At 42.9% G+C, this 27,799-nt stretch overlaps 1 protein-coding gene across 1 annotated transcript in view; it reads right to left on the reverse strand.

The window, feature by feature from the left end:
* Positions 1 to 26,401, reverse strand: part of HTRA1 (HtrA serine peptidase 1) — a 50,466-nt gene extending 24,065 nt beyond the window's left edge. Inside the window, exon 1 of the mRNA XM_038411712.2 lies at positions 25,638 to 26,401. Within this exon, the coding sequence (XP_038267640.1) occupies positions 25,638 to 26,103 (466 nt within the window). The 5' untranslated portion in view covers positions 26,104 to 26,401. The remainder of the gene's footprint in view (positions 1 to 25,637) is intronic.
* Between the last annotated feature and the right edge of the window lie 1,398 nt (positions 26,402 to 27,799).

A 27,799-nucleotide genomic window follows, 5' to 3' on the forward strand; every position in this document is an offset into this window, starting at 1 on the left:
TCATATTGTAATCCTTTGATCTGTCAAATAGATGAGAATAAAATGTGTTTTTATAATACTATAGGTATCTGTAAAAAGAAAAGGAGTACTTGTGGCATGTTAGAGACTAACAAACTTATTTGAGCATAAGCTTTTGTGAGCTACAGCTCACTTCATCGGATGCATTCAGTGGAAAATACAGTGGGGAGATTTTATATACACAGAGAACATGAAACAATGGGTGTTACCATACACACTGTAAGGAGAGTGATCACTTAAGGTGAGCTATTACCAGCAGGAAAGTGGGGGGTGAGGGGGGCCTTTTGCACTGATAATCAAGGTGGGCCATTTCCAGCAGTTGACAAGAACGTCTGAGGAACAGTGGGCGGGGGGGGGGGGGGAATAAACAAGGGGAAATAGTTTTACTTTGTTTAATGACCTATCCACTCCCAGTCTCTATTCAAGCCTAAGTTAATTGTATCCAGTTTGCAAATTAATTCCAATTCAGCAGTCTTTCGTTGGAGTCTGTTTTTGAAGTTTTTTTGTTGTTGAAGAATTGCCACCTTTAGGTCTGTAATCGAGTGACCAAAGAGATGGAAGTGTTCTCCAACTGGCTTTTGGATGTTATAATTCTTGACGTCTGATTTGTGTCCATTTATTCTTTTACGTAGAGACTGTCCAGTTTGACCAATGTATATGGCAGAGAGGCATTGCTGGCACATGATGGCATATATCACATTGATAGATGCGCAGGTGAACGAGCCTCTGATAGTGTGGCTGATGTGATTAGGCCCTATGATGGTGTCCCCTGAATAGATATGTGGACAGAGTTGGCAACGGGCTTTGTTGCAAGGATATGTTCCTGGGTTAGTGGTTCTGTTGTGTGGTGTGTGGTTGCTGGTGAGTATTTGCTTCAGGTTGGGGGGCTGTCTGTAAGCAAGGACTGGCCTGTCTCCCAAGATCTGTGAGAGTGATGGGTTGTCCTTCAGGCTAGATTGTAGATCCTTGATGATGCGTTGGAGAGGTTTTAGTTGGGGGCTGAAGGTGATGGCTAGTGGCGTTCCATTATTTTCTTTGTTGGGCCTGTCTGTAGTAGGTGACTTCTGGGTACTCTTCTGGCTCCAACTGCATCCGATGAAGTGAGCTGTAGCTCACGAAAGCTTATGCTCAAATAAATTTGTTAGTCTCTAAGGTCCCACAAGTCCTCCTTTTCTTTTTGCGGATACAGACTAACACGGCCGCTCCTCTCAAACCTGTCATAGGTATCTGTGATAGCTTATCAGACTCTAGGACCCTGGTGAGAGATGCAGGACTATTGTGATGACTCACCCCAGGATCATACATGGAGGAGTCTCATTAATTACAATTCAAAGGAGCAAAAAGTAGATGATTTCTAAGGCAAGAGAGGGAAGCATTGCAGAGAAAATATAAAACCTAGAAGCAGTCAGTTCAAGGGGAATCTCAGGCTCAGGTTGTTCTTAAACTAAGAATAAAGGAAAGCCCCAGGAAGCCTGGTGAGTTTTAGGTTACATCTTATATTGCAACCGGAGGTGTGATGGCAGCTCAGGTGGAAATACCCATGCTAGCTTTAATCTAAGTAGCATGGCTAAAATAGCAGGGAAGATGCAGCAGCATCTGGCACAGATTAGCAACGCGAATCGGCACCCAAGATTCCAGGCGGGCTTGTACAGACAAGACACTATACCAGCTAGTCTGCACTGCGTCCCTCATCCTTAGTGTCTCATGTGTTCCTCACTTCTCCACATCATCATAATATTTGAAGCCCCCAAGTGCTTTATATAGCAATTTGTTCACTGGATAATAGCAAGCAGTAGTAATTACATACTGAACTACAGTGACAATTTTCAGTTTGAACATAAGAATCTGTATTACAAAGAGAATGTTCGCAAAAAGAAAAGGAGTACTTGTGGCACCTTAGAGACTAACAAATTTATTAGAGCATAAGCTTTCGTGAGCTACAGCTCACTTCATCGGATGCATCTAATAAATTTGTTAGTCTCTAAGGTGCCACAAGTACTCCTTTTCTTTTTGCGAATACAGACTAACACGGCTGCTACTCTGAAAAAAGAGAATGTTGGCCAGGATACCAGAGTTATCACCTAATCTCTTCCTCAAAGTGCAGCAGGCTCTTGAACTTCATTTTAGGCAGTCATTAGAACAGGGCATAAAGGATGGCTGATTAATGTCTCATCAAAATGAGATACGTATTGCTTATTGGATAAATTCATTGCCCATTGAATCACAGCACCATCATCTGTAAAGCTCTGCTGACCAGCTGTATTACCGAGCTATTTTGGAAACTGGGTGAATAAAAATTATACTTTGGCAGTATTCATTCAAACTAAACAGAAGCTTGACAGATTGTCAGCTTGGGTGACTATTTTGTTTGGCTAAAAAAAGCAATGCACGCTGCCACTTAAATCAGTTTACTTTTTGTAAACCACTTATAAAATAACTGAATATTAATAACAATGTTGTAGGCACTTAGGGCTATGTATCTGGTTACTGAGACGTATCTATAACTCACATTGTTAGTGATGGGAACTGCACAGACAGACAGTACATAGCATTACTGAATTGTTTTCAAATCTTTTTTTCATTATAACAAATGCATACATGGTAAGGATATTAAATGAGTCGTCTTCACTTTACATTTGAATCTACAATTGCAAGGAACTTTAGAGCTAAAACTGTCACGGTCTAAAATTTGGTCTATTGTGCAGTCTCCAGTCAAACTGCATACATAACTGAAAGGCCAAAATTAAATTCATATTTTGTCTGAAAACATTAGGTAACAAAGACTGAGTCATGGCATGGTGACCTAAATAACTCAGATCCTCCTTTTCCCTTCTTACGTATTAGAGAGTATTGTGTTGTATAATATGGTTTTGCAACAATGGTTTAAAAATGGAATGGAAGACACTTGCTGTTTTTTTTCAAATACGTAAACAAAAATCAGAGTGCTATCCAGTGAAAGATTTCATTGATGAGTGCTGATTGATACTTAACAATGGGACTTAGTACCCAGTTAGAAAAACAGTGATAGTAACAGTAATATTAGGAGAGAGACAATTGAGCTATTTTTGCTTATACTAAAAGAAAAATTAAAAGTATATCAGAAAAAGTGGAATAAAGGAGGTATATTCTCCCCTTTATATATCTAATGGTTACTGTATGATCCAACAAGTCTTCACCATCTCTATTTTCTATGTTCCTGCCGTGACTTATTGGATTAAAATATGACCATGTAGATCATCATTGTTCCTACCACTGCTATATAATTGCAACAAATCTTGTACAAAGTATGTCAAATAAGGTGTCTATGGAAAGGTTATGATTTGCTGGATATGATTATGCTATTTGTATGCATGTATCATTTTTGTATTTGAAGTTATAAGCATTGCGTCTATACATGTATTTCAAATAGGTTTGCTCCTATGGTAATGCCCACAAGGTATTTAGCCTGCACATCTTGAATGGACTATTCGATTTAAATGGCTCATCAAAGAACACTTAACTCACATTGGATCAGGGGAGACACCTATCTACACTTAATGGACTTTCCTGTGATGGCCTCATGACTAAGCATGCTCGGACAGGACTCCAAACACCATCTTGTTTCCTGTAATTTTTCACAGTAAGAACAATGGGTTTCCCTTCAATTGGCAGAAGCCATAAAGAGCTGGAAATATCTCCATTTGGCCTCTTTCTTGTTCTTTCCTGGCCTATGAATTTATACTGATGGGAGCATTCTAACCCAGGGACTAAGGACCTTCCAATGATTTGGAAGCAACCAGAGACTTAACCAGCCAGCAGTTTATTCTATCACTGCTACAAGCCTGATCCAAGAACTTTGCAATTATTTACACCGGAGGGCATTCTGTACACAATATTCTGCAAGTTTTATTTATCAATAAATAAATGCAGAGGCTCCAGCGTGGCAGTGGGGAGCACAGAACACTGGCTGCATGAAGGCGGGAGATCACCTTGCAGCCCCCCCACCCCTGGGACATGGACTGAACGGTGAGGCTGCACCCGATCCTGACTCAGCACAAGGCCTAAGACTGCCCCAGAAACAACCCTCTGAGCCAGGCACACTTGGTGTGGGGAAGGCAGGCTCAGCCAGGCAGGATCCAAGTGTGAAGGGACTCAGGGTGGGGGGGGATCCAAGTGTGGGATGAGAGAGTTCTGTATAGGACAATCTGGGTGCAGACAGCTCAGTGGGGGAATCTAGCTGTGGAGAAATTTGGATGCACACAGGCTCTTTGGGAGGGTCCCAGGTGCAGGGGCAATGGATCTCTGCAGGAGCTTCCAGGTGATGGTGGTTGGGGCTCAGCAGAGGGATCCGAGTGCTATGGAAGTGGAACTTAGTGGGGTGGGGGTCTGGGTGCAACTAGTTGGGGGGGGGCAGTGGTGTGGGTGTCTAGATGTGGAGGCTCCGGGTGGTGTGGGGGGACTCATCAGGGTGGGGGTTTAGTGCAGGGAACTCAGTGGGGAGTGGTCTGGGGTGCGGGTCCGGAGGCAAGGGGTCTGGGTTCAGGGGGGCTCCAGATGCAGGGGTTGAGGTTCAGTGGAGTGGGGTTCAGGTATGGAGGGCTAGGGGGGTTCTGGAACTGGGTGAGGCTTGGCAGAGGTGTCTGGGTATGGGAGATCTGGATGCATGAGGTTGGAAAGATGGGGGAGCAGCTCCCCATACAGTGACCCCTCCCCTCTGCAGCTGAGGAGTGATGGGGGCAGGAAGCAGGGGAGGATGCTGAACTTCCTGCAGCTTGGAAAAGTTTCTGGGGGTGGGTCTGACACAGCCCATCCTCTCCTGCTTCCAGCCCAGCTGGGATTAGCAGCTGATCCTGGCTCAGGTGTCCCCAGCACCATGGTGATTTACCTTTCTGCAGGCTGCCTGAAACAATGTACCTGCGCAGCTAGGGAGTGGTGCGTGATTGCTCTTGCAGCTTCTCTTTGCTTCCCTGTCAGAAAGTCACTTTTTTGCAGGGAAGCAAAGAAATCGGGGGGGGGGGGGGGGCATGAATTCTGCACGCATGCAGTGGCGCAGAATTCCCCCAGGAGTAGATTATTGTATGTATTTGATTCCTTTAACCAATTTTAATTCTTACCTTTCTTTCTTTCTGTTTATAAATAAACATTTAGATATTAGATACTAGAGAACTGGCAACAGCGTGATTATTGGGTAAGATCTGAGTTGTATATTGACTTGGGTATGTGGCTGGTCCTTTGGGATCAGAAGAACCCTTTTGTTTGATTAAATTGGTTTTAAATAACCACTCATCTTTAAGTCTAGTGTCTTGGTGTTAAATCCAGGACTGGAATGCCTAAGGAGACTGTTTTTCTGACTTCTTGTTAGCCAGTGTGGTAAAACAGAAGTTTACTTTTGTTGCAGGTTTGGTATCTCTTATGGAAGAATAACCACCAATTTTGCGTTGTATCCACCATATTTCTTAAGGGGTTTGTCCTGAATTTGGCGTTCTCAGTTATGACCCACAGAGGCAGGGTGACACCTACCCTAAAGTTTGCTTTTTCTTAAAATGCTACTTGCACAGCTATTTGTTATGTATGTAAGTATATATTTACTATTTCCTATAACAGTGGCAGTGACCACTAAGTACATTTATCATTGTATCTTTTATACCAAAAATGAACAGGCTAAACCAAGAGGAAAACAAATCACTAGAAGACATCCACATAGCAGTCTAAATTATCATGTAATCTCTACTTACACAACTGTATATGAACAATAGTTGCTCATAATTGAATGATTACAAGGTAATTGCTGCAACAGCTAGAGCTGACTGGAAAACAGGGGTGAAAAATTCACAACTTTGAGCAATTTCATTTGTTTCATTGTTGTCCAAATTTTCCAGCCAGCTTTGGTGACAGCAAGGAATTCGAGGGAAAAGTGAGTACAAAGAGTGATTTACAAGGTTTTACAAGTTCTTTTTGCAAACAAAGTATTTCCTGATTTCAAATAATGAAAGTTACTCTCTTTAATTGCAGCATTATAAAACATTGTATTTTACTACATCATGACTACCAAAGCAAAAAATAAAAATAGACTAGGTTATCATTTTGACTAAAGATAATGTCTCTTCCTCCAAACTCAGAGATGTTATCTAATTACTCCCACCACTTTCCACCTACTAATATAGAAAGCATCATACAGAAGCCCTTAGAGGTGTAGGTTCTTACAAATTTTAACTCCTCCTTGTGTTTCATGCTGATAAGCATAAGCAGACACCTTCACCCTGCTGTTTAGGGAGCCCACTATTAGATAAGGCTTGTAATTAGAGCCCACTTTATTTCTATTTCTGTGGATCTCTCCCCACTTGTAAACTTTTAATTAAAATCTAGACTTCTAACCTACATTTGGTATGGACACTATTGGCTCCATATTTAAAACCTTTGTGCTTATTTTCTTATTTCTTTGTCACACATTTATTGTTTTTCCCTTTCTACTTGGTATTTCCTTGATAGTGTCTTAGGGCTTTGTCTACACTACACTGCTTTTAGCAATAAGGTCGTGTCGCTAAAAGTCAGGCAGCGTAAACGCTGTTTGTTGGCACTTTTGCTGACAAAATACCATTGTCAGTAGACAACGAGCCGTTTACACTCCTGCTTCTTCTGGGGGAACGGCTTAAGCACCTATGAACGACAAAAGTTCAATTGGCAGTATAGAAAAAGCCTTACATTGAAAGATGAACAAAAACTCTGGCTTTGAATACTTTTGAACTTAGGGGACGTTGGTTCTTTGCAGATTGGACCCATCTCTATTTATAACACACTGTTTATTGGGTTTTGTAATTCTTGTATTGAACTATTATACAATGCCTAGTGGTGACTAATTAATGAAGTTACAAGGATGATCATCAAGTTAGTGATGATTAATTGGTAGATGATGACTGACTGACTAAAACACTAATAGGTTACAACATGAAAATTTCCTGAGGCAACTAATTTTCAAAGAATAATTGGAAAACATCATGGCTCTCTGCAACTGGACATAAAGAAAATCTATATTAGCCGTCAGCATAGTGGCATTTTCAGTGGACTAGCCATTAGAGGGCAATGCACTCGCACATACTTTACATGAAGTATACCTGTGGCTCTCAACCGTTCCAGACTATTGCACCCTGTTCAGGAGTTTGATTTGTCTTGCGAACCCCAAGTTTCACCTCACTTGCTTAGAAAAATCTCCCACAAAAAAATCAAAAAAGTGTCACAGCACACTATTACTGAAAAATTGCTTACTTTCTCATTTTGACCATATAATTATAAAATAAATCAGATTGACAGAGCCAGAAGAATACCCAGAAGTCACCTACTACAGGACAAACCCAACAAAGAAAACAACAGAACGCCACTTCAGCCCCCAACTAAAACCTCTCCAACGCATCATCAAGGATCTAAAACCTATCCTGAAGGACGACCCATCACTCTCACAGATCTTGGGAGCCAGTCCTTGCTTACATACAGCCCCCCAACCTGAAGCAAATACTCACCAGCAACCACACACCACACAACAGAACCACTAACCCAGAAACCTATCCTTGCAACAAAGCCCGTTGCCAACTCTGTCCACACATCTATTCAGGGGACACCATCATAGGGCCTAATCACATCAGCCACACTATCAGAGGCTCGTTTACCTGCGCATCTACCAATGTGATATATGCTATCATGTGCCAGCAATGCCCCTCTGCCATGTACATTGGTCAAACTGGACAGTCTCTACGTAAAAGAATGAATGGACACAAATCAGACGTCAAGAATTATAACATTCAAAAACCAGTTGGAGAACACTTCAATCTCTCTGGTCACTCGATTACAGACCTAAGAGTGGCTATCCTTCAGCAAAAAAGCTTCAAAAACAGACTCCAGCGAGAGACTGCTGAATTGGAATTAATTTGCAAACTGGATACAATTAACTTAGGCTTGAATAGAGACTGGGAATGGATGAGTCATTACACAAAGTAAAACTATTTCCCCATGGTATTTCTCCCCCCCCACTCCCACTGTTCCTCGGATGTTCTTGTTAACTGCTGGAAATGGCCTACCTTGCTTGTCACCATGAAAGGTTTTCCTCCTTACCCCCCCCCCCCCACTGCTGCTGGTAATGGCTCATCTTAAGTGATCACTCTCCTTACAGTTTTCAGAGTAGCAACCGTGTTAGTCTGTATTCGCAAAAAGAAATGGAGTACTTGTGGCACCTTAGAGACTAACAAATTTATTAGAGCATAAGCTTTCGTGAGCTACAGCTCACTTCATCGGATGCATCCGATGAAGTGAGCTGTAGCTCACGAAAGCTTATGCTCTAATAAATTTGTTAGTCTCTAAGGTGCCACAAGTACTCCTTTTCTCCTTACAGTGTGTATGATAAAACCCATTGTTTCATGTTCTCTGTGTGTGTATATAAATCTCCCCACTGTATTTTCCACCAAATGCATCCGATGAAGTGAGCTGTAGCTCACAAAAGCTTATGCTCAAATAAATTTGTTAGTCTCTAAGGTGCCACAAGTACTCCTTTTCTTTTTGAGAATACAGACTAACACGGCTGCTACGCTGAAAATAAATCAATTGGAATATAAATATTGTACTTACATTTCAGCATATAGAGCAGTCTGAACAAGTCATTGTCTGTATAAAATTTTAGTTTGTACTGACTTTACTAGTGCTTTTTATGTAGCCTGTGGTAAAACTAGGCAAATATCTAGATGAGTTAATGTACCCTATGGAAGATCTCCACGTATCCCCAGGGGTATGCATACCCCTGGTTGAGAACCATTGCTGTATACTACACTTGGGAAAGTCAAGTATTTGAAATCATTGTCCAGAGTAACTCTCCAATGACAACCTACCTTTATAAGAGATGAGCCAAGAGCATATCTGGATCTAGACTTATGTTAGATTTAGTTTGAGGCTGAATCAGGGTTCAAGGCTGTAGTGTTTAGTAGAGCCAATATCTTGCAAACTGGTTTTGTTTTTTGTTTTTTTTTAAGATTTTGGCCCAAACTGGAAGGCAACTTTGGAGATCATTTACTCTTATGAGATTTCCATCTCGCATATTGGAAATCTTATGACATGAGCTGCTCTTGTGAGCTTCTCATCATCTTGGGCTGATACTCAGGAGGACTCCCTCGCTATCCAGACTCCCTCCCCTCTCCATCCAGTTCTGAATCCAACCTGGTACTAGAACTGTAGGGGTTGAGTTCCATTCAATACCCTGTGGGCAGGTAGCAAATTTATGTCTGTGACCACTATTATTGATCAGCCTCCTGTATCTACGAGTTGCACACCACACAGCTAATTTGTGCCAGAACATCCTATTACCACCCTCTTCCCTCTCCACCTTTTACTTTGTTTATTTCACCCACATTACATAAAGTGTAAGCAGTTTGGAGCTGTGACTTTCATTTACAGTGTATTTATACAGTAACTCCATAAACCTTACCAGGAAAAGGTCTCTATGGACTACTGCAATATGAATAATAAACATTCATACCCTACCTTCAAAAACTTGAAGGATTTAGACTGAAGGTTTATCCCATCTCTGATCTTTGCATTTCCCAGCAGAGTAACAGAGTGCTGGATCGGCAAGTGACCAGTGTGGATTCTAATCAAAGACTTCAGTAAAGAAACAGAGCAGTCAATCAACACTAGCAATAAAGAGAATGGGAACATTTGGGTGAACAATTTAATTTCATCCAAGTCTCTGGACACTTCAAGAAAGATGATTATGCTCTATTATCTGGTGGATAGGGCACTGGGCCAGGATGTAGGAAATCCAGAGTTCAAGGCCCTGCTCTGCCTGATTCAGGACATAGTTTTAATCCCAGAACACTCTGAATCAGGTCAGTTAGCGTGTGGCAAAATGGTGTGTGACTCTACAGCACACTAACTGGCCATGTGGACAGTACATCATGTACTAAAAGTTCTGCAGTGTGCTTTGAAGTAATGCTGTTTCAAACAGGAGGGTAAACCAGAGAGCCCTGTACACAAAAAACCTTTCCAAACCAAAAAGCTTAGGTTTCAATCAGAAAACAGACATTTAGACACAATTCTATTTTTGTGAAAATCTTCAATGGGTTTTCTTTCATTATGGAACTAAAACAAACTTTGAAACCTCAAAAACTGTTGCAAAACAGAATTATCCTCTGGACAGCTCTGATTATCAGTACTCTTATTAAAACAAAAATAAAAGATAGTGTACATGCATAAACATGCTAATTGTTTGAAGCATCCTCTTTGAAATATGATGTTTAAGTAGGGTGACCAGATAGCAACTGTGAAAAAACAGGACGGGGGTGGGGGTAATAGGTGCGTATATAAGAAAAAGTCCCCAAAACCAGGTCTGTCCCTAGAAAAACAGGACATCTGGCTAGTCATCCTATGACTAATTGTAGTTTTGTACTTGAAAAAGATTTCCTCTACCACCAACCCCCTGGTGTTTTCAATGAAATAATGGGTTTGGGGTTTTTTGTTTTTCTTTATTTTGTTTAGGACTCTTTGTGAAGCGGTAGCATCCTCAATGAAAAGATTTGGTTTCAAGAGTTTTTTTCCTTCATTCATCAGAACGATTGTTAACACCACAAATCTGTGTGCTCAGCAGCAGATCCCGTGGTATGCTAAAACCAGGCTGGTGCCTGGTAGCCCTTCAGAGAGTAAGAATCATATCCAAAGATCTCTTAATCTCTTTTTTCCTTGTTAACGCTACAGTTATCAAAATTCTTTCCAGAAGGTCCTTGCACCATATAAAGCGGCAAACTACGGCCTGTGGGCCACATCCAGCCCATGGGCCCCTACTACCCGGCCCTTGAGCTCCTGGCCCAGGAGGCTAGCCTCCTGCCTCTCCCCTGCTGTTCCCCCTCCCCCACAGCCTCACCTTGCCATGACGCTGGCGCAATGCTCTGGGCGATGAGACTGTGAGCTCCTGGGGCAGCGCAACTGCAGAGCCCGGCCTGAAGCGGTGCTCTGTGCTGCACGGTGCATGGCTGGCTCCAGCCACCGGTGGCCCAGGCAGCGGGATAAGGGAGCAGGGAGCGGTGGGGTTGGATAGAGGGCCAGGGAGTTTGGAGGGGTGGTTGGGGGTGGGGAGGTCAGAGGGCGGGGAACAGGGGGGTTGATAGGGGGCAGGGGTCCTTTGGGGGCAGTCAGGAATGAGAGGAGGGGTTGGATGGGGCGGTGGGGGGCAGTCAGGGGCAGAGGTTTGGTGGTAGTCAGGGGGGTTTGGATGGGGCAGGAGTCCCAGGGGGGATCATGGGGCAAGAAGCGGAGGGGTGGAGGCCGGGCCACCCCCTCCCACAACTGGCCCTCTATATAAATTTATACCCACATTATCCTGCTCCAGCTGATAAGCTACAAACAGTATCAATTTTGCATGAGCAAATCGACTTGCTGCCAATTGACTATTACTTCATTTACCTGCTACTTGTTTAACATTACATACACACTATGGTTATAGGCCCCAATTCAGCAAAGTAGTTAAACACATGCCTAAACCCAACTGAAGTCACAATACTCGATTATGTGTTTTGTTTGAATAAGGATGGATTGCTGATTCAGGACCACAGAATGCATCTGATGAAGTAAGCTGTAGCTCACGAAAGCTTATGCTCAAATAAATTTGTTAGTCTCTAAGGTGCCACAAGTACTCCTTTTTTTTTTTTTTTTTTTTTTTGAGAACCTTAAAATGTTATCCGTCCTGTAGGTGACTTCCAACTCTGTGGGGAAAATTCCATTGAACGATGAGTTGTAGTGTAAAATGACTATTCATCCAGGACAGCTGTATTTTAAAGCTCTATAACTGTAATTGTTTTTCTTTTCTTTTTTTTTCCTTTAAAGTGCAGTGTATTTATTTAGCTCACAGGGAAAGTAAAGAAAAATTATATTTGAAATTTTTCTCCCCATCTCTTCCATTTTATCTTTAAAATTACATCAAACTGTAAACCATAATATTCCACGTACTATTGAAGAATAAATATAGTGTAATTCACTATAAAGGAAAAGGATGGTATTAATAAAACAAGGAGCAGCAATTTACATGATGTAAAAACAACCCACTTATCTAACAACATAAAAAAAGATCAAGAGTGGGATCCAACAATATAAACGAAGATCAAAGGAGTGGGTTTTGAGATGGTCTGTCAATACTGCCAGCATTATTATGCTAACAAACTAGAGAGGACAAACTAAAGAGATTTCCCTGACAATTGCTTAGGAAATAGCTATACCCATCACATAATATCCCTAACAAAGAATATACTTGCATGACAGAGAGTACCATGGAGACGTTTCAAATGTCCTAGTCAAGTGAATAATAAATTGACCAAAATCTAGTATTCACTTCATCAAACGTTTCCTGAAGCTAGAAACTCTACAGGATTAGTGGAGGATTTAAAGTAAAGCTTCTTGTTTGGTGTCAACAGTATGCACTGTATTCTCATCCTCATAATATTTACATGAGGATCAATTCTTTCTTGGCCAGCTGTCAGGATCTTCTTACGAGTAATCTGTCACATGGCCTGATCATGCTCCTATGAATGTCAGCCTCAAAACTCTTGCTTCCCTTGTGGATAAAAAGCACTGGTGTCTAACTGTAGTCTGTTTCATTGTTTCATGGTTAAACAAACACAGGAATCTATACCAAAGGCTATAAAACTAAATAGCTCTCACAACTTCTGACTGGAGGCAGAATTGACTGAAGGGATGAGTTGAGGGTTGGCAGGCAGGAAGTTCTAACATGAATTCTACCACAGACTTGCTGTGGGGTGCTGGATAGCTCACTTTGCCACTGTGTACTTCAGTTCCTCCTCTCCCCAAAACTATAATATGGACAGTAAAGTTTACTCACTTCAAAGGGGTCTAAAAAGGAGCAGTGCTTTGGAGACAAATTATTAAGGAACAAGCATAGGTACTGGACATTTACTAATAATCATGTTATGTAAACAACGTAACATAGGCAATGCACTTGCATATTTATAAAATTGGGAGTCAAAACATGCAAACATCTTTAGAGAATGTAATTATCCACCAAAGAAGCCTTCGAAAAATTTGTTATTTCAGATCCATAAAGTACTGTAGGTCCTTAGTGAGGATGAAATGGACCTCTGTGGACACATACCGACTACTGACACTCAGCCCATACAAATATTGTATCTCCTTATCACTGAATAAAAGTGGTAAATGTCCACCCTTGGATAAAGTGCCTATGACTTTCTTATTGAGTATTATAGTGTATTCCTTATTTGACTAGAATTTTAATGATGTATTTCAAGCAGATCTTCTTACCCCTAATATGAAAGACACCATTAGTGGTGTATGAATCAGGGGAACATCCTTATGATTATGACTCTTGCTGCAAAGTAATACAAGGATTGCTAGATAAACATCAACCGGAATATTTTTTGCTGAAGGAAGTGTGTCTCGTGGTTATGGCTGGGATTCAGGACTTCTCAGCTATGCTACTGACTCACTGTGCAATCATGGAAGTGCCATTTATCCTCTCAATATTACAAATTTATCTTTAAAATGAAGTATATTCAGGCTAAACTAATGCTTGGAGAACCTCAAATGAAGCTGCTATATAAATGCTCAAAGCCTCCAGAAATTCTTCTTTAAACTGTGCAGCATTAGTGTGCCATCAAAACAATCAAAGTTACATCAGTGGAAACATCCACATCAGACCAATTGATTTTCAAATCAATGAGGGAGACACGTTGGGATGATTAAATGGAAAGAAACTGCAGAGCACAGTGACAAACAACTAAAATAAATCAGGAGTGAAAGACTCTCATAAATGTAAGTGGTGATGGGGAAAGCTGGACTTCCATAGTGGATAAAACAACAGAAATGGAGCTTAAACTTCCAACAGTTGTCCCACTCTCTGGCCTTTTATGTACCCCCAGAAAGTTCTCTCAGATGCAACATCTGAACCAGAGCTAGGAAAAAACTAAACAGGTAGAAGAAAGATATTCAGGACAAGGGTGAGGCATATTGAACTGGAAAACATCACTGAGGAAAACCTGCCTGATATAGAAATATTAAGACATGTACTTCTGGTAGATGTGGAAAAGGATCTGCAATAGATCCTGTAGGCAGAAGCAGTGAGCACTTCAGCCAACAGGATTCAAAGCAGATGTGTTATTTTCTTTTCTGCAGAATTCTGAAAACACTGATGGATGAGTCAGCAATCATTCCGCCTTCTCCTTTTTCCACCCAGCTCAGATTACAGCTTTTAAAGTTTCCAATTCAGGTCATCATCCTATTCTCCTTCCCAGTTCCATATGCCTCATAGAGAGAATGAATAAAATACCCATTTAAATGGTATTAGGTAACAGTCACATTGCAAGTTTACCTATTCCAAATGTAAACAACAAAAGTGTTATCCAGAACATTTTGTTTAACGATTTAAAAAAATGTAAATTCACATTCTAAAGGCATGAGACTTTTGCTTTTAATATTTAACAGATGCCCCTATTTGGGGAGACTGATTTTTTTCATTTTCTAGGAATATTTGGCTATCAAGGGCAAGAAAGCAGGGGAAAAACACAAACTCAACTTTTGCATAGCTTCCTCTAATGGCAGAAGTTAAAGACGCATACAAATTACTATGCTAAAAAGCTTGATATCACAGAAGACGACAGGACCGTAGTCTTATCTGGAGATTTTAAAGTTATTGTGCAACCGCCACAATATATTTTTATTAATAATATCTATTCTTATATAGCACTTCTCATTCATAGGTCTATGCTACTTTACTTCCTTCAGGGCCCACATTCATTCTTTCCCCATGTTATTTTCAAACTGAAATAGTCTCTTTGCTTACTAAACCCCAGGAAATCAGGAAGTGATAGGTACATTTATTGCAATAAAAAGGCCAGGGATAGGCATCAAATTGAAAGAAGTGAGGCGTACAGAAAAGCTTTACACCTAAACCTATTTTGCAGAAATTTCAAAAACTTATGTTCTACTCTAGAAAATTATTTACTCGTTTCTTTAAAAACACAAATATCCAAGTAAGGCATTAAGCATGGAGGCCTTAAAAATTAAAGTGTATTTACTAATTCCAACTACTATGTAAACCCTTCCTAAATTTGGAATCATCAGTGTTTCTGGTAACATCTTACAAATAGCTCATTGTGGAGAAGTTATGCAAGTCGGTAGAACTGGATTTCAAACTCTGGTGATGAAAAGAATATATTTTCAGGGATCACACCTGAACTTTGAAAAGATGAAAATATAGCATAAAGTAAGACCAATTAAATACATTATAAGCAGCCTGTTTAAAAAAAAAAAAAAAAAAGAAAAATCTATTCATGAGGAAAAATTAACAAAACAAAAAAAGTATACTAAACATGTGCTTAACCTTCCCACAAATAGTCCCACGAATGGGTATAAATACTTTACTTAATGGGACTACTATACCCATTCGTGGGACTATTTGTGGGAAGGTTAAGCATAGGCGGGCATGTTTTAGAACAGTGGTCACCAACCAGTCGATCGCAATCAACTGATCGATCCTAGAGGATCTCCCAGTCGATTGAGATCTATGGTGGCACAGCGTGGCTGCCGCTAAGGCAGACTCCCTGCCTAACCTGGCCCCCACACCACTCCTGGAAGTGATCAGCGCAACCCCGGGAATGCGGGGCAGGAGTGTCCCTCAGTGCGCTGCTCCTGCCTGCATGCACCGCTCCCACAGCTCCCATTGGCTGGGAGAGCTGCAGGGGCAGTGCTTGCAGAGAGGGGCAGCACGCAGAGCCACGTGACCCCCGCCCTTCCCCAGGGGCATGCTGGCCCCTTCCAGGAGTAGTGTGGGGCCAAGGTAAGGAGGGAGTCTCCCTTAGCCTCACTGCGTCCACCGCCGACTGGGAGCTGCCAGAGTTAAGTGCTGCCCGACGGGAGGCTGCACCCCAACCCCCATCCCTGAGCCCCGTCCCAGAGCCATTACCCCGTGCCTCCTTCTGCACCCTGAACCCCCACCTGCACCCCAAGCCCCAGCCCTGACCACCCTCCCAGAGCCAGCACCCTGTACCCCCTCCTGCACTCCAACACTCTGCCCCAGCCCGGAGCCCCCTCCTGCTCCCAAACCCCCACACTGCGAACCCCTCAGCCCCAGCCCAGAGCCTGCACCCCCTCCTGAACCCCAAGCCCCTGCCCAGTGAAAGTGAGTGAGGGTGGGGGAGAGTGAGTGATGGAGAGATGGGGGATGGAGTGAGCGTGTCGGGGCTTTGGGTAAGGGATGGGGCCTCAGGGAAGGGGCAGGGTAGATCCGGGGTTGCCCTTAGATTCAAAAAGTGATCCTGGGCGTAAAAAGGTTGGAGACCACTGTTTTAGAGGACTGAGGAGTACATTCAGAGGTCTGACTTTCCCATTTCATTTTATTTCTAGAAACAAGGTGGGTGAAGTAATATGTTTTATGAGGCCAACTTCGTTGGTGAGAGAGACAAGCTTTTGAGTGGTCACATAATTCTTCTTCTCCAGAGCTCTGTGGCTACAACAACACTGCATATTTTTATTTATAGGTATTTATTCAATTAATTTTCCTTTATAAATGACTTCCCCCAGAAATAGAACACTTCCTTGGTGGAGCATCATAAGGTGTTACACAACCCAAGCAGTTTAAGAGCATCAGTTGGCCTTCAGCCTTGTGCCTTTTACCACCAGCCAAGGTGTGCTAGAATAATCCAGAAATGCAAAGCCTAGCATGTTTGACTGCCTAATTCATCTTCACTGTGAGACTGTAGCTATCGGGCACAAAAATCTTCACACTTCACGGATTCCAAAAACTACAGCAGTCATGAACTGTGCTATTTATTACAATGTAGATTTTTTTTCAATCATCTGCAGATTATATGTTAAAACTGGTGTAAATCAAGGCCATACACTGTAGTGCTCCTCCAGTACAGGGAAGTCAGATTTTTTTAAAGAAGTTAAACTCCTTCTCCTAAATTAAGACACATGAGCAAAGTCAGGAAACACGTGCACCTGCAACCTCATAAAGAACCTTCCTTTCCTTTACCACATTCTGAAGCCAAATCACTACAATAGTGCAACGCATTCACTTTCTGACTGGACCCAATTATATACACCCTGAAACTTGTACTACCACCCAAGCAGGCCAGGGATCCCAGAGGCCCAATCAGTTTGGGGAGAGGTGGGAGGAAAGAGTGGCCCAAACTTTATTTCAACAAAATTTCAGAGAGATTTTGCATGCCATTCACAGATTCTATTTCCAATATTACCCTCCAAGCACACACAAACTCTTATTTGCAAAAAATATTTTCCAAGGTCTCCAATTTCTTGGAAAGCACAACATTTTCCATGAACAGTGAGACTATAACATGCCCCACCACATTCAAATTCCACTTTTTAAAGTTCTTGCCACTTCCTCTTGGTTTTTATATATACCTGTAAGGAGCTCTTAAATTTCAAATCCAGGGGGAGAAGAGGATTAAGTCCAACCCTCCAAAGCTTTATTTGCTGATAAGGACCTGAAGGAAAGCCTACAGTAACTCCAAAACTGCTGCTGAATTCCACGAAGGAAGGATTAGAATGGAAAGGGGGGGAAAAGGTGAGCTACTTCAGACAATCCACTTCACACAGCTCCCTCTCCTCTTAATCTGAGTATTTGGCTTCAGAGAAGTTTCAATACCCACCGTTTGGGAATGCCTTCTGTTCCTTCAGGAAATATTTTGTTGTTGTATTTCCACTACAAAAAGCAACTCCCACTGAGTAAGAAAGATCCAGACAAAAAGAAAAAGAGAGAGAGAGAGGAAAAAAATCAAATTCAGGCCACCTAGATAGAGTAAGATGTAGCCACAATGGGGAGGAGAAGAAAGCTATGTCAATTATTCCGTTTGCTCTAGAGCTCTATTTTGTGCACCCATTGTATTCAAACCCCCAGCCTAACATAGATCATTTTTGTGGATTTAGTGTGTACTAAGTAACCTATGGAGTTCTTTTAAAATCTCTCCAGAATGCTAAACATGACATGTCTATTATTATCTTCAGGAAAACAGCTGAAAGCTCAGTTCACAACAAACAGTATCAGCTTTCCCCTTGATAAATATCTGGCTAAGTTCTTGACCTTCCCAGATTTCTCAGCTGAGTTTCTCTTCCTGCCCTGACTATTCCACTGCTTTCCACTGCCAAAACCATTCAGCCACTTCAGCCCTATAAGCTAAAGAATCTTAGTAGTTCCATTTACTGTTCTTTCCCATCGTTTGCTGCATAGTTCTCATTTCTCTGTTGTTTTCAAAGTACTCAGAATTAATGACAAATGGTTGGTTATTGACCTTCCATTTAAATCATTCTGTCAGATAATTATAGTGTGTTATTTGGACAAGATGTGTGGCTCTAGTGCATTTCAAAATATCAAGTCAGTCAGCTTTAGCGATGAATAAAATTCTTCCATCTCTGAAACTATGAAAGGAAGATGTGCTGCCTGGAGGTTATAAAACTCAGTAAACCATAAAGCTGGGCTGTGCTGGACACAGAGCCTTCTCAGGGGCTGGTCTGAGACAGACTCCCAGAAGAACTAAGGAACATCCCAAACCTCACTACTTCTGCTTTCAGTGCAAGGCACGCCTCTTCAATCTGCCTTTTCTCATACATAGGGCAGAATATACATTTCAAAAAGCCACAAAACAGAACTCTACCAAAACATAACCTTGCACTGCACACAATCCTCCCCCTGGGGACAGAATGAGAGAATGGAGGAACCATGCATGACACTGTTAGGCTTGGTCTACACTGTGTGTGTGGGAGGGGCGCAAGGGGGGGGGAAGAAATCGATCTAAGTTACACAACTTCAGCTATGTGAATAACGTAGCTGAAGATGACGTACTTAGATCTACTCACCGTGGTGTCTTCACTGCGGTAGGTCAACTGCTGACGCTCCCCATCGACTCCACCTATGCTTCTTGCTCCGGTGGAGTACTGGAGTAAACAGGAGAGCGCTCGGCAGCCAATTTATCGCGTCTTCCCTAGATGCGATAAATTGACCCCTGCTAGATTGATCGCTCTCTTTGGAGGTAAGTGTAGACATGCCCATAGTCACACTGCTTAATGCACTATTGAAAGACACTCACATACTACAGTGATGAGGGCAGCATAAGAACCTATATAGAATAGAAGGCGGAGTCCTAACGATCTGGAACAAGGGCTGTTAGAAAAGGGTTAATATTTTACAACATTCACAAGAAAGTTTCTATCCTTCCTACTAGATGCAAATGTTAAAAAAAAAATCCAAATTTGTCCAAACTTTATGCTGTAACCTCATAAGAATGTCAAACAAGGATACAAAATTGTGTGGGATGCTGTCCTCAAATGCCTGTAACTGTATAATGGGAGAGGCGACAGCAAAAAGAAAAATGATATTTAGGAAGTTATTTGCAAAGGTCTAGGATTTTCTTCCCTTTGACCTACAGGACCAGGAGGAAGTTAGAGCCACTGAAACACATCCTTGTGGAGGAAGCAGCAACAGAAAGTTTATTTCCTAGTAACTCAGGGTGATTTGCTTTTGCTATTTCTAATGCCCTCATCACTGCAGTATCTAGATACCAAGTACTGATACTTTGTTTCACTTTCCTCATTATTTTTTATTGTATAATGACATTTGTATTTATAGATAAGCTCCCCTTTATCAGGGCTGAGGGACATTACCAATATCTTTGTGTGCTCTTGTACTCTACCTAACACAATGGGGTCCCAATCCCTGATTGAAACCTCTGAACACTGCCAGAGAAAAAAGGTCTGTCTTCATAATGACTCTCTACATAGGACAAAGATTAAAATAACTTTCTGAACCCTCTAGGCTGACATTTCTCATGCTTTTCCAAAGATGAAGAATTTCTTCTGTTTTGTTAAAGTACTTTGCAATAATCTGGCATGAAAATGGCCTGCAATTCTCAAATTAAAATTTTGTAGATGCATTTTTTAGGGGGAGAGGGGGTGATGAGGGGATGCTTGTATATGAAAAAAATTCAAATAGCCTCCGTGTATGTGGAATGCGGCACCCTGTACATAAGTTTCCTCAGTTGGTCCATCTCATCTGATTCAAACTTACCATTGTATGAAACCCAAGGAAGGGGGTAATTTCAACAACAAACAATTCAGCTTGAGCTCTCTCACCTCCACTTTGCTGGTCCTAGGACTTCTCCCTGCAGGTCCTGGCTAGTTCCTTCTGTCTTCAAGAAGTTCTCAACTCTCACTCTCCCAAGCTCATCTGGCTTCCAGGACAAGTCAGCAGAATGACCCTGCATCCTTAGGAAGGGTCTTAGTACCTGCCAGAGACCCTGAAGTGAACTGCCTCTTCCCTAGAGTTCACAACATTTGTAACTGAAGGCCAGGGGAAGAGAGGGGATAAGGAAGCACAAGGAAGCGTTCCAGACTTACTCGGCCTTCTATAACTTTCCACTTATGACTCAAATTCCCACTTTTGCATTCTCTGTGGAGAACACAACACTCACACACACAGCCCTAGAGTTAAATAAAATGTATTTGAATGTTTGATTTCTAGAGGAGAAAGATATCCCACAGCAGCAATCAGGCAGACAGCCAAAGCAAATGTTCAGCATAGACTGCAATAGATTAAACAATGAGCAAAATGTGTGATGCCTAAATTTAAGTACTGAATAACTGATAGCTAAAGAATAAGATGCATCATCATAATGTTTGAATCCTTGGGGTCCTCTGTGTGCCATATTAAGAAAAGGACATCATGCCTGGACCTCTGTGTATGAAACAGAATATCAGAACCAAGAAAAAGGCTAGTACAGATGCAAGTTATGCAGCATTGTGGTAAGACACCTGGGACAAGTAAAGAATATTTACAACACCCAGGGAACCAAAAGATAGGCGGTACAAAGTTAAGCACATTTCATTTTTTCCTAATGCTGGTCCATGTACTGAGACCAAAAGGCAAGCAGGTTTTCTGATCGGAGGACCTTTTGTGAAGAACAAGGCAGCGGTAGTAATTCCATATCCTACAAAACTAAAGATGGGATAGAATTTCGTATATGCTTTCCTGGGAAATAACTGGTGGAGAAGTTGTTCTGTATGGTCAACAGCTGCATATCTTCAGACAACTTCAAGAAAAAAGGGATTTTGAACATAGTACTTGACTGTTTGCACTATGGATTGTTTTATAGCAGTTGTTAAAATGACCCAATATTATGTAAAATGTTTTGTATTTTCTGAATTTGAAGGAAACTGTTACACATCCAATGCCCTGTTTCCTTATGCAATTCACCATATACTCAGTACAGTTATTCTACAAATAAAAGACTGTTATAGGATTTCTCCCTCCTCTCCTCAATTTTATAGTTAGGAAACCCAACTTCATTGGATACGAATAAAAATACCTTCTTGTTAGAAATAGAATTGAAAAAAAAAAAAAAAAAAGCCACAGCTAAAGTTTTACAAGTCATGTAGTAGGCAATGCTTGCTTTATCAGAAATCGCTAGAAACCTCCCTCCCTTCTCGCCTGCCTACAGACTAGCCTCTGTGTCCTTGTTTTGGAATTTTTTATGTTTGAAACATTTTTGCTTGCAACAACATTTGCTCTGTACCAGGGATGAGATGTCACACAACTGGTCTGCTTTTCCAGCACCTCCCTTTTGTTCTCATTGATACAGACATCAAACAAAGCACTAATCAGAGATGCTACAGGAGCAGAATGATTGTCCAGACATGCTCCATTTCTGGATATTTGATGGTTTTTTTTATTGAAAATTTACCCTAAAAACTAACTTTTAGGTCTTCTACTGAAAATGTAAGACTCTGAACTGAATGAGTCAATTCAGGTTTACGCTTTATCTGCATAACCAACAGCAAAGTTGTATCTCCCTACTGCTCAAACACAGCCCAAATTCTGTGACCATTCTGCAAAAAGACCGAGAGACAACAATATTGTTTTCCTGAATTGGGATCTAAAATCAAACGCTTATATTTTACTGAGGAAATGAAAGCTTTGAGTGTTTGCTGACGTTAACTGGTTGAGATTGTTCTAATAGAATATAGTATAGCTTTTAACTTTTAGAAAACTTTTACAAAACTCAGATCTCACTTTTCTGGTTGTGTACCAAATATGATGCTCCTGGACCATAAAGTAAGATTTGTATAACCACTGCACTTTATATCAATCACTTCTGAAACTCAAAACCTATTCCACAGAAGTTTTTCACTCAGAGCTGGAATATACATGCACTGAGCCACACAGCTATTATTTTACTGGACACGAAAGAGTAAAACATTCAAACAGTTGCAGATGTTTCTTTGAAGAAAGATGATGAAAAGTTTCTGCACGCTTTTTATCAGAATGATTGACCTCAAGGGGAACAACATTTGAATCACTAATCATGACTAATATTTTAGAAACTGAGCCATATATTCTATCCTATTTTTTGTATACAACTCCCAAAAGCGCTGGGTAGTTTGGAATGGATATAAATCCTTATGATCCAGGGTTTAACAATCTCTAACTGTAAGTGATTAAGATGAAACCTTCCAGAGGAATGGGGGACAGATTATTCCACTCCTGCCTAAGAATGGGTTTGGAGGAGATGCTGCATATTCCTTTGAAGCATCTGGTATTGGCCACTGTTAGAGACTTGAAACTGGACTACAGGTCTGATTCAATATGGCAATTCCATGTACAAGAGTATAATACAGTCAGGTAATTTCATTATGTGTTTCTTACTGTTATTCATATGTAGGATCCTACCAAATTCACAGCCATGAAAAATGTGTCACAGACCGTGAAATCTGGTTTCCCCTGGTGAAATCTGGTCTTTTGTATGCTTTTATCCTACACTATACAGATTTCACAGAGGAGATCAGTGTTTCTCAAATTGGGGGTCCTGACCGAAAAGGGAGGGGGCAGGGGGCAGAAGGTTATTTTAGGGGGGTCATGGTATTGCCACCCTTACTTTTGCGCTGCCTTTAGAACTGGGCAGCTGGAGAATGGTGGCTGTTAGCCAGGCACCCAGCTCTGAAGGCAGCACTCCGGTAGCAGCAGTGCAGAAGTAAGGGTGGTAATACCATACCATGCCACCCTTATTTCTGCGCTGGGACTTCCGTCAGCAGCCGCCGCCCTCTGGCTGCCCAGCTCTGTAGGCAGCAGTGCAGAAGTAAGGTTGGCCATACCATACCATGCCACCCTTACTTCTGCACTGCTGCCTTCAGATCTGGAGTCTCAGCCAGCAGCCTTCACTCTCCATCTGCCCAGCTCTGAAGGCAGCGCTGTAGCCAGCAGCAGCACAGAAGTATGGATAGCAGTACCGCAACCCCCCCCCCCCACAATAATCTTGTGACCCCCGCCTCCCGACTACTCCTTTTTGGGTCAGGACCCTACAATTACAACACAGTGACATTTCATATTTAAATAGCTGAAATCATGAAATATTTTTTTTTAAAATCCTATGACCATGAAGTTGACCAAAACGGACTGTGAATTTGGTAGGGCCGCATTTATTTGAGAACAGAATGCTATTACCTTTTTTATCCTGATATAATATGTGAGGAGACTTCATTTCAGTATACATGATCAATGAACCGCTCAAATTTACAGAACGATACCTAAAAAAACTAATTTAAAACCCATCATATTTTTGTTATGGGGAAAAATAATCTCATTAAACTACAAATAAATATTCACTTCCCCTAATTTGTCAGATTCAATTAGCATAAACATAAATACATATAAACAATACCAGAGAGAAAACATTATGCCTCTTCATTATTATGTGCACTGTTACTTGTATTGTGCTGATCCTGTGTTCCTTTTGAAGAGAATTTAGAAAGTTGACCTATTGTGCTTTTAGGTTTATATTTTTCCCACTCCCACCTAAACCTATTATTACTAAACAGAACAAGATAAAACATCTGATGAGATGGGTGGCAGCAGCTCACTGCTTACTCTGTTGTCATGGTCATATTGCATTCATTTAGTAATACCTGGTTTTACAACAGAAGCTGCCAACTTAGTATTTTTATTTCATTTTCTTCATGAAAGAGTAGCCAGTTATAAACCCCCTCACCAGTATTTCTCATAACCTACATCAGGCAATACAATAAATTTTATCTGAATGAAATTGTATCTAGTTTTAAAGGATGGGGGGTAATTTGTTTTATTTTAAGTGGAACATAAAAACAATTTTCCTTGTTACTTTGCATACTAAAAATATTGCATTCTTGCCTTAGTTTCTGACCAAATTTGAAAACCAAATATCAGTCAAGGACAACCCTTTCCTCTGTGCATATATAATAAAATTAACTTATTTTACCACCAAGGTGGCTGCATTTCAGTGGTACAATCTTCCTGTAGAAATTATATACCAATTTATAAAGCACTTAGGGAGCCTTATTACTCAATATTGACAGTTCCCTGCACCACGATGACAATGACAATTGATAAGACTGAGATTTTGCTAGTTTGTCTCAGAGATTTCCCAACTCCTCTATACTAATTTAGTGGGAGGCCACGTGGCTAAAACTTTTTCACTCCCACTCACCCAGGTCTGTAAACTACATCTGGAGAAGGAAGCCACTTCAAGCAAGAGCAGAGGATCTCCTCTTCCCCTCACCCCAAAATGTTATTTAAAATTGTCTTAAATTCTAAGATGCTGAGAATTATCGTTTATTTGCTAATGTTCATTTTGCTACAAAACCTACAGAAGTGCACAAATGAAAAAGAGTCCGCACGGTCCTTTTTAAAGATGCTGTGCAGCAACCTGTTATAAATTCCGGTTTGAAGTCTCTATTAGGACCAGTGCACTGTATCAGGCTGAATGGCCACTGAATGGTTTGAACTACGGATTCCCGGAAACCACAGACAAAAAAAAAACAAAAAGAAAAGGAGTACCCGTGGCACCTTAGAGACTAACAAATTTATTAGAGCATAAGCTTTCGTGAGCTGTAGCTGTAGCTCACGAAAGCTTATGCTCTAATAAATTTGTTAGTCTCTAAGGTGCCACGGGTACTCCTTTTCTTTTTGCGAATACAGACTAACACGGCTGCTACTCTGAAACCTGTCCAAAAAAAAAAAAAAAACCAAACAAACCCCAAACCCTGGATTAACACTCCATTCTTCTTTACAATTTACTGAGTGCCCTTCGGGTGAGATCTTAACAATCGAGCTCGACAAAGGGGCTTGCTCTGGAATCCTTGACCAAGTCTTGAGACTTGAACAATCAGAGGCTCGTTTATCTCCTGTACAGGCGTCAATGTATTGGCCACCTACCCAGTCATAATTGAGATCAACGGCGAGATCACAAGGAACACAGCGAGCCGTTGTTCGTGGGGTACTATAAAATGGAAACGAGATTAGGAGCAGGCACCTGGGTTGCTGGCCCAGCCCTGAACAGGCTTTGGGCGCTGCCCGGACAAAGGTGCCCCACACAACAACCGAGCCTTACAGGGCTACGAGGTTCTTCCGCTGTCAGCGGAGCCGATTTCAGGCCTGGGGCTCACTACAAAGCTCGGCAGCGGAGCGGACATGAGCCCAGGGAACACGGATCGTTCAGCGTGCGGCTGCCCCTCGGATTAGCGTGGTTTACCGCCCCAGGGAATCCCAGCCCTCGCTCCCTCGCACTCCCCCGGCGGCTGGGGAGGCGCCAGCCGGCTCTTACCCTGGCCGCAGGGGCCCCGCTGGATGGCGATGACCGGCGGCTGCTGCAGGCGCTCGGAGCGCCGGCTGGCCGCCCGCAGCTGGCACAGGTTGCCGTAGGTCCTGGCGTCGCTGCCGCACACGGGCTCGCTGCTGGTGCAGACGCAGAGCCCGGCTTTGGCTCGCTTCCTCACCGTGGCCGTCGCCGCCACTCCCCCGCCGGGCGGGAGCCGGCACCGGAGCCCCTCGCCGCAGGGCGGCTCCCCGCCGGGCCCGCCGCAGGGCTCGCCCTCCTGGGCCGCGCACACCAGGCAGCAGCCGCACGCGTCCAGCGCCTCTCCGCCCGCGCAGTCGGCGGGCACGGCGGGGCAGCGCGCCCGCTCGCAGCGCTCGGGGCAGCCGGCAGCCCGCTCAGCCCCGCCGCCGGGCAGCGGCAGCAGCAGCAGCAGCAGGCAGCAGCCGCCTGCCCAGCTCAGCCGCAGCAGCATCCTGGCCAAGGGAACCGAGAGCCGGCCGGAGCGGAGACTGAGGCAGCCCCCAAGATGCTCAGCGGCCAGCGAAGACCAGCAGCGCCGGGCTGCCAAGCCGCTGAAACCCGAGCCCCGCTCTGCGGCGGCGGCGGCAGCAGGGAGAGCTGGGGAGCGGTGCAAAGGGCGCCCCCCCCCCCTTCCTCCTCCTCAGGCGAGCGCTGCACGGAGGAGACTAGGCAGAGCTCACCCCCCTCCCCCCCCCGCCGGAGCTGCACCAAACACGAGGCAGGACCTCGCTGCTGGGCTGTGGGGAAGCGGCCAGCCGCGCGCGCGGGGCTGGGGCGGGCGGCGAGAGAGGGTCAGGGGAGGGGCCCGGCTGGGGCGGCCTCATAAGCAGCCGCGCCTGGAAAGAAGCTGCCTGCGTCGAAAGCGGCCCATTGGTTCGCAGCGCCTGGGGAGGGTGGAAGGGCAGCCGTTTTCGGGTGACGGTGGAGAAAAGGGGCAGGCGGGGTAGAGGGGAGTGAGACATAGGGCAGAAGGGAGGGGAAGGGCAACGCGACGAGGGGGCGAAGGACGTGGCAAACCGCAAGCCGGGCAAAGGAGGCTGGAGGGCAGAGCCTGGCCGCCTTCATGTATGACCCAGACATAGTTCCGTGTAGTGCCAAGCATGAGAAAGTGTCGGAGACAAAACATGAGTAAAAATAAATCTCTCTTCCCCCCCCCCCCCCCCCGCAGAAGGTTAACAAAAGGGTGCCAGAAGGTTGCAGAGCAAGACCGTAGCATTGAAGGAGGTGAGCAACAGCTAGCGACATTTCTTCACAAAATTTAGAGGAGCGAAGAATGATCTCACTTTTTTTTTTTTAAACCTAGAAGCCCTACTACCCACCAGGGACTACGGCAAAGGGGAGCCTGTACAAAGGAGAGGAGGGCCGTGGGTTGAGATGTAAAAGCCCGGTACCTCTTTTACACAGAGGTGACCAGCCTACACAGCAGAGAAGATAGATGCTAAATAAATGTACAATTATTAACAGATTACAACCAAGGATCCCAAACCCTGGGAGAGACATCATCACTGATACGCAGCGAATTTGGAAAGCAGGGCTACAGCAAAAGGAAATCTGGAGCAAGCACTCGAGGGCAAATTCCCATTCTTATAAAACAAAGAGTTATGCGGCCCTGAACACCATTTACCTGTTTGAAAAGGATGAAGGATGGTTTGGCTGCCAGAATCTGAACCTGTGGTTAGTGTATGTAAATATTAGTGACCTAACCTAAGACCAAGCGTCAGAGGGGTTGGTATCCACAAACACAACAAGGAATGCCGTGGCACCTTAAAGACTAACAGAGTTTTTGGGCATAAGCTTTTGTGGGTTAAAAACCCACTTTTTCAAATCCATGGAGTGAAAGTTATAAATACAGGCATTTACTCCAATCCCTCAAACTGCTGAGCTACAATTCCTTTGCAAACTTAACACCTTCAATTTGGTCTTGAATGGGGACTGGGAGTGGCTGGTCCACAACAAAAACAATTTTCCCTCTCCTGCTATTGACACATCCTCATCAATTATTAGGAGCAGACAACATCCACCCTGACTCAATTGGCCTTCAACATTGGTTCTCCACTTGTGAGGTAACTCCATTTTCTTCATGTGCCAATATATATTTATGCCTGCATCTGTCATTTTCACTCCATGCATCTGAAGAGGCCTTTTTA

The sequence above is a fragment of the Dermochelys coriacea genome, chromosome 7, assembly GCF_009764565.3.
Source record: "Dermochelys coriacea isolate rDerCor1 chromosome 7, rDerCor1.pri.v4, whole genome shotgun sequence".
Lineage (NCBI taxonomy): Eukaryota > Metazoa > Chordata > Testudines > Dermochelyidae > Dermochelys > Dermochelys coriacea.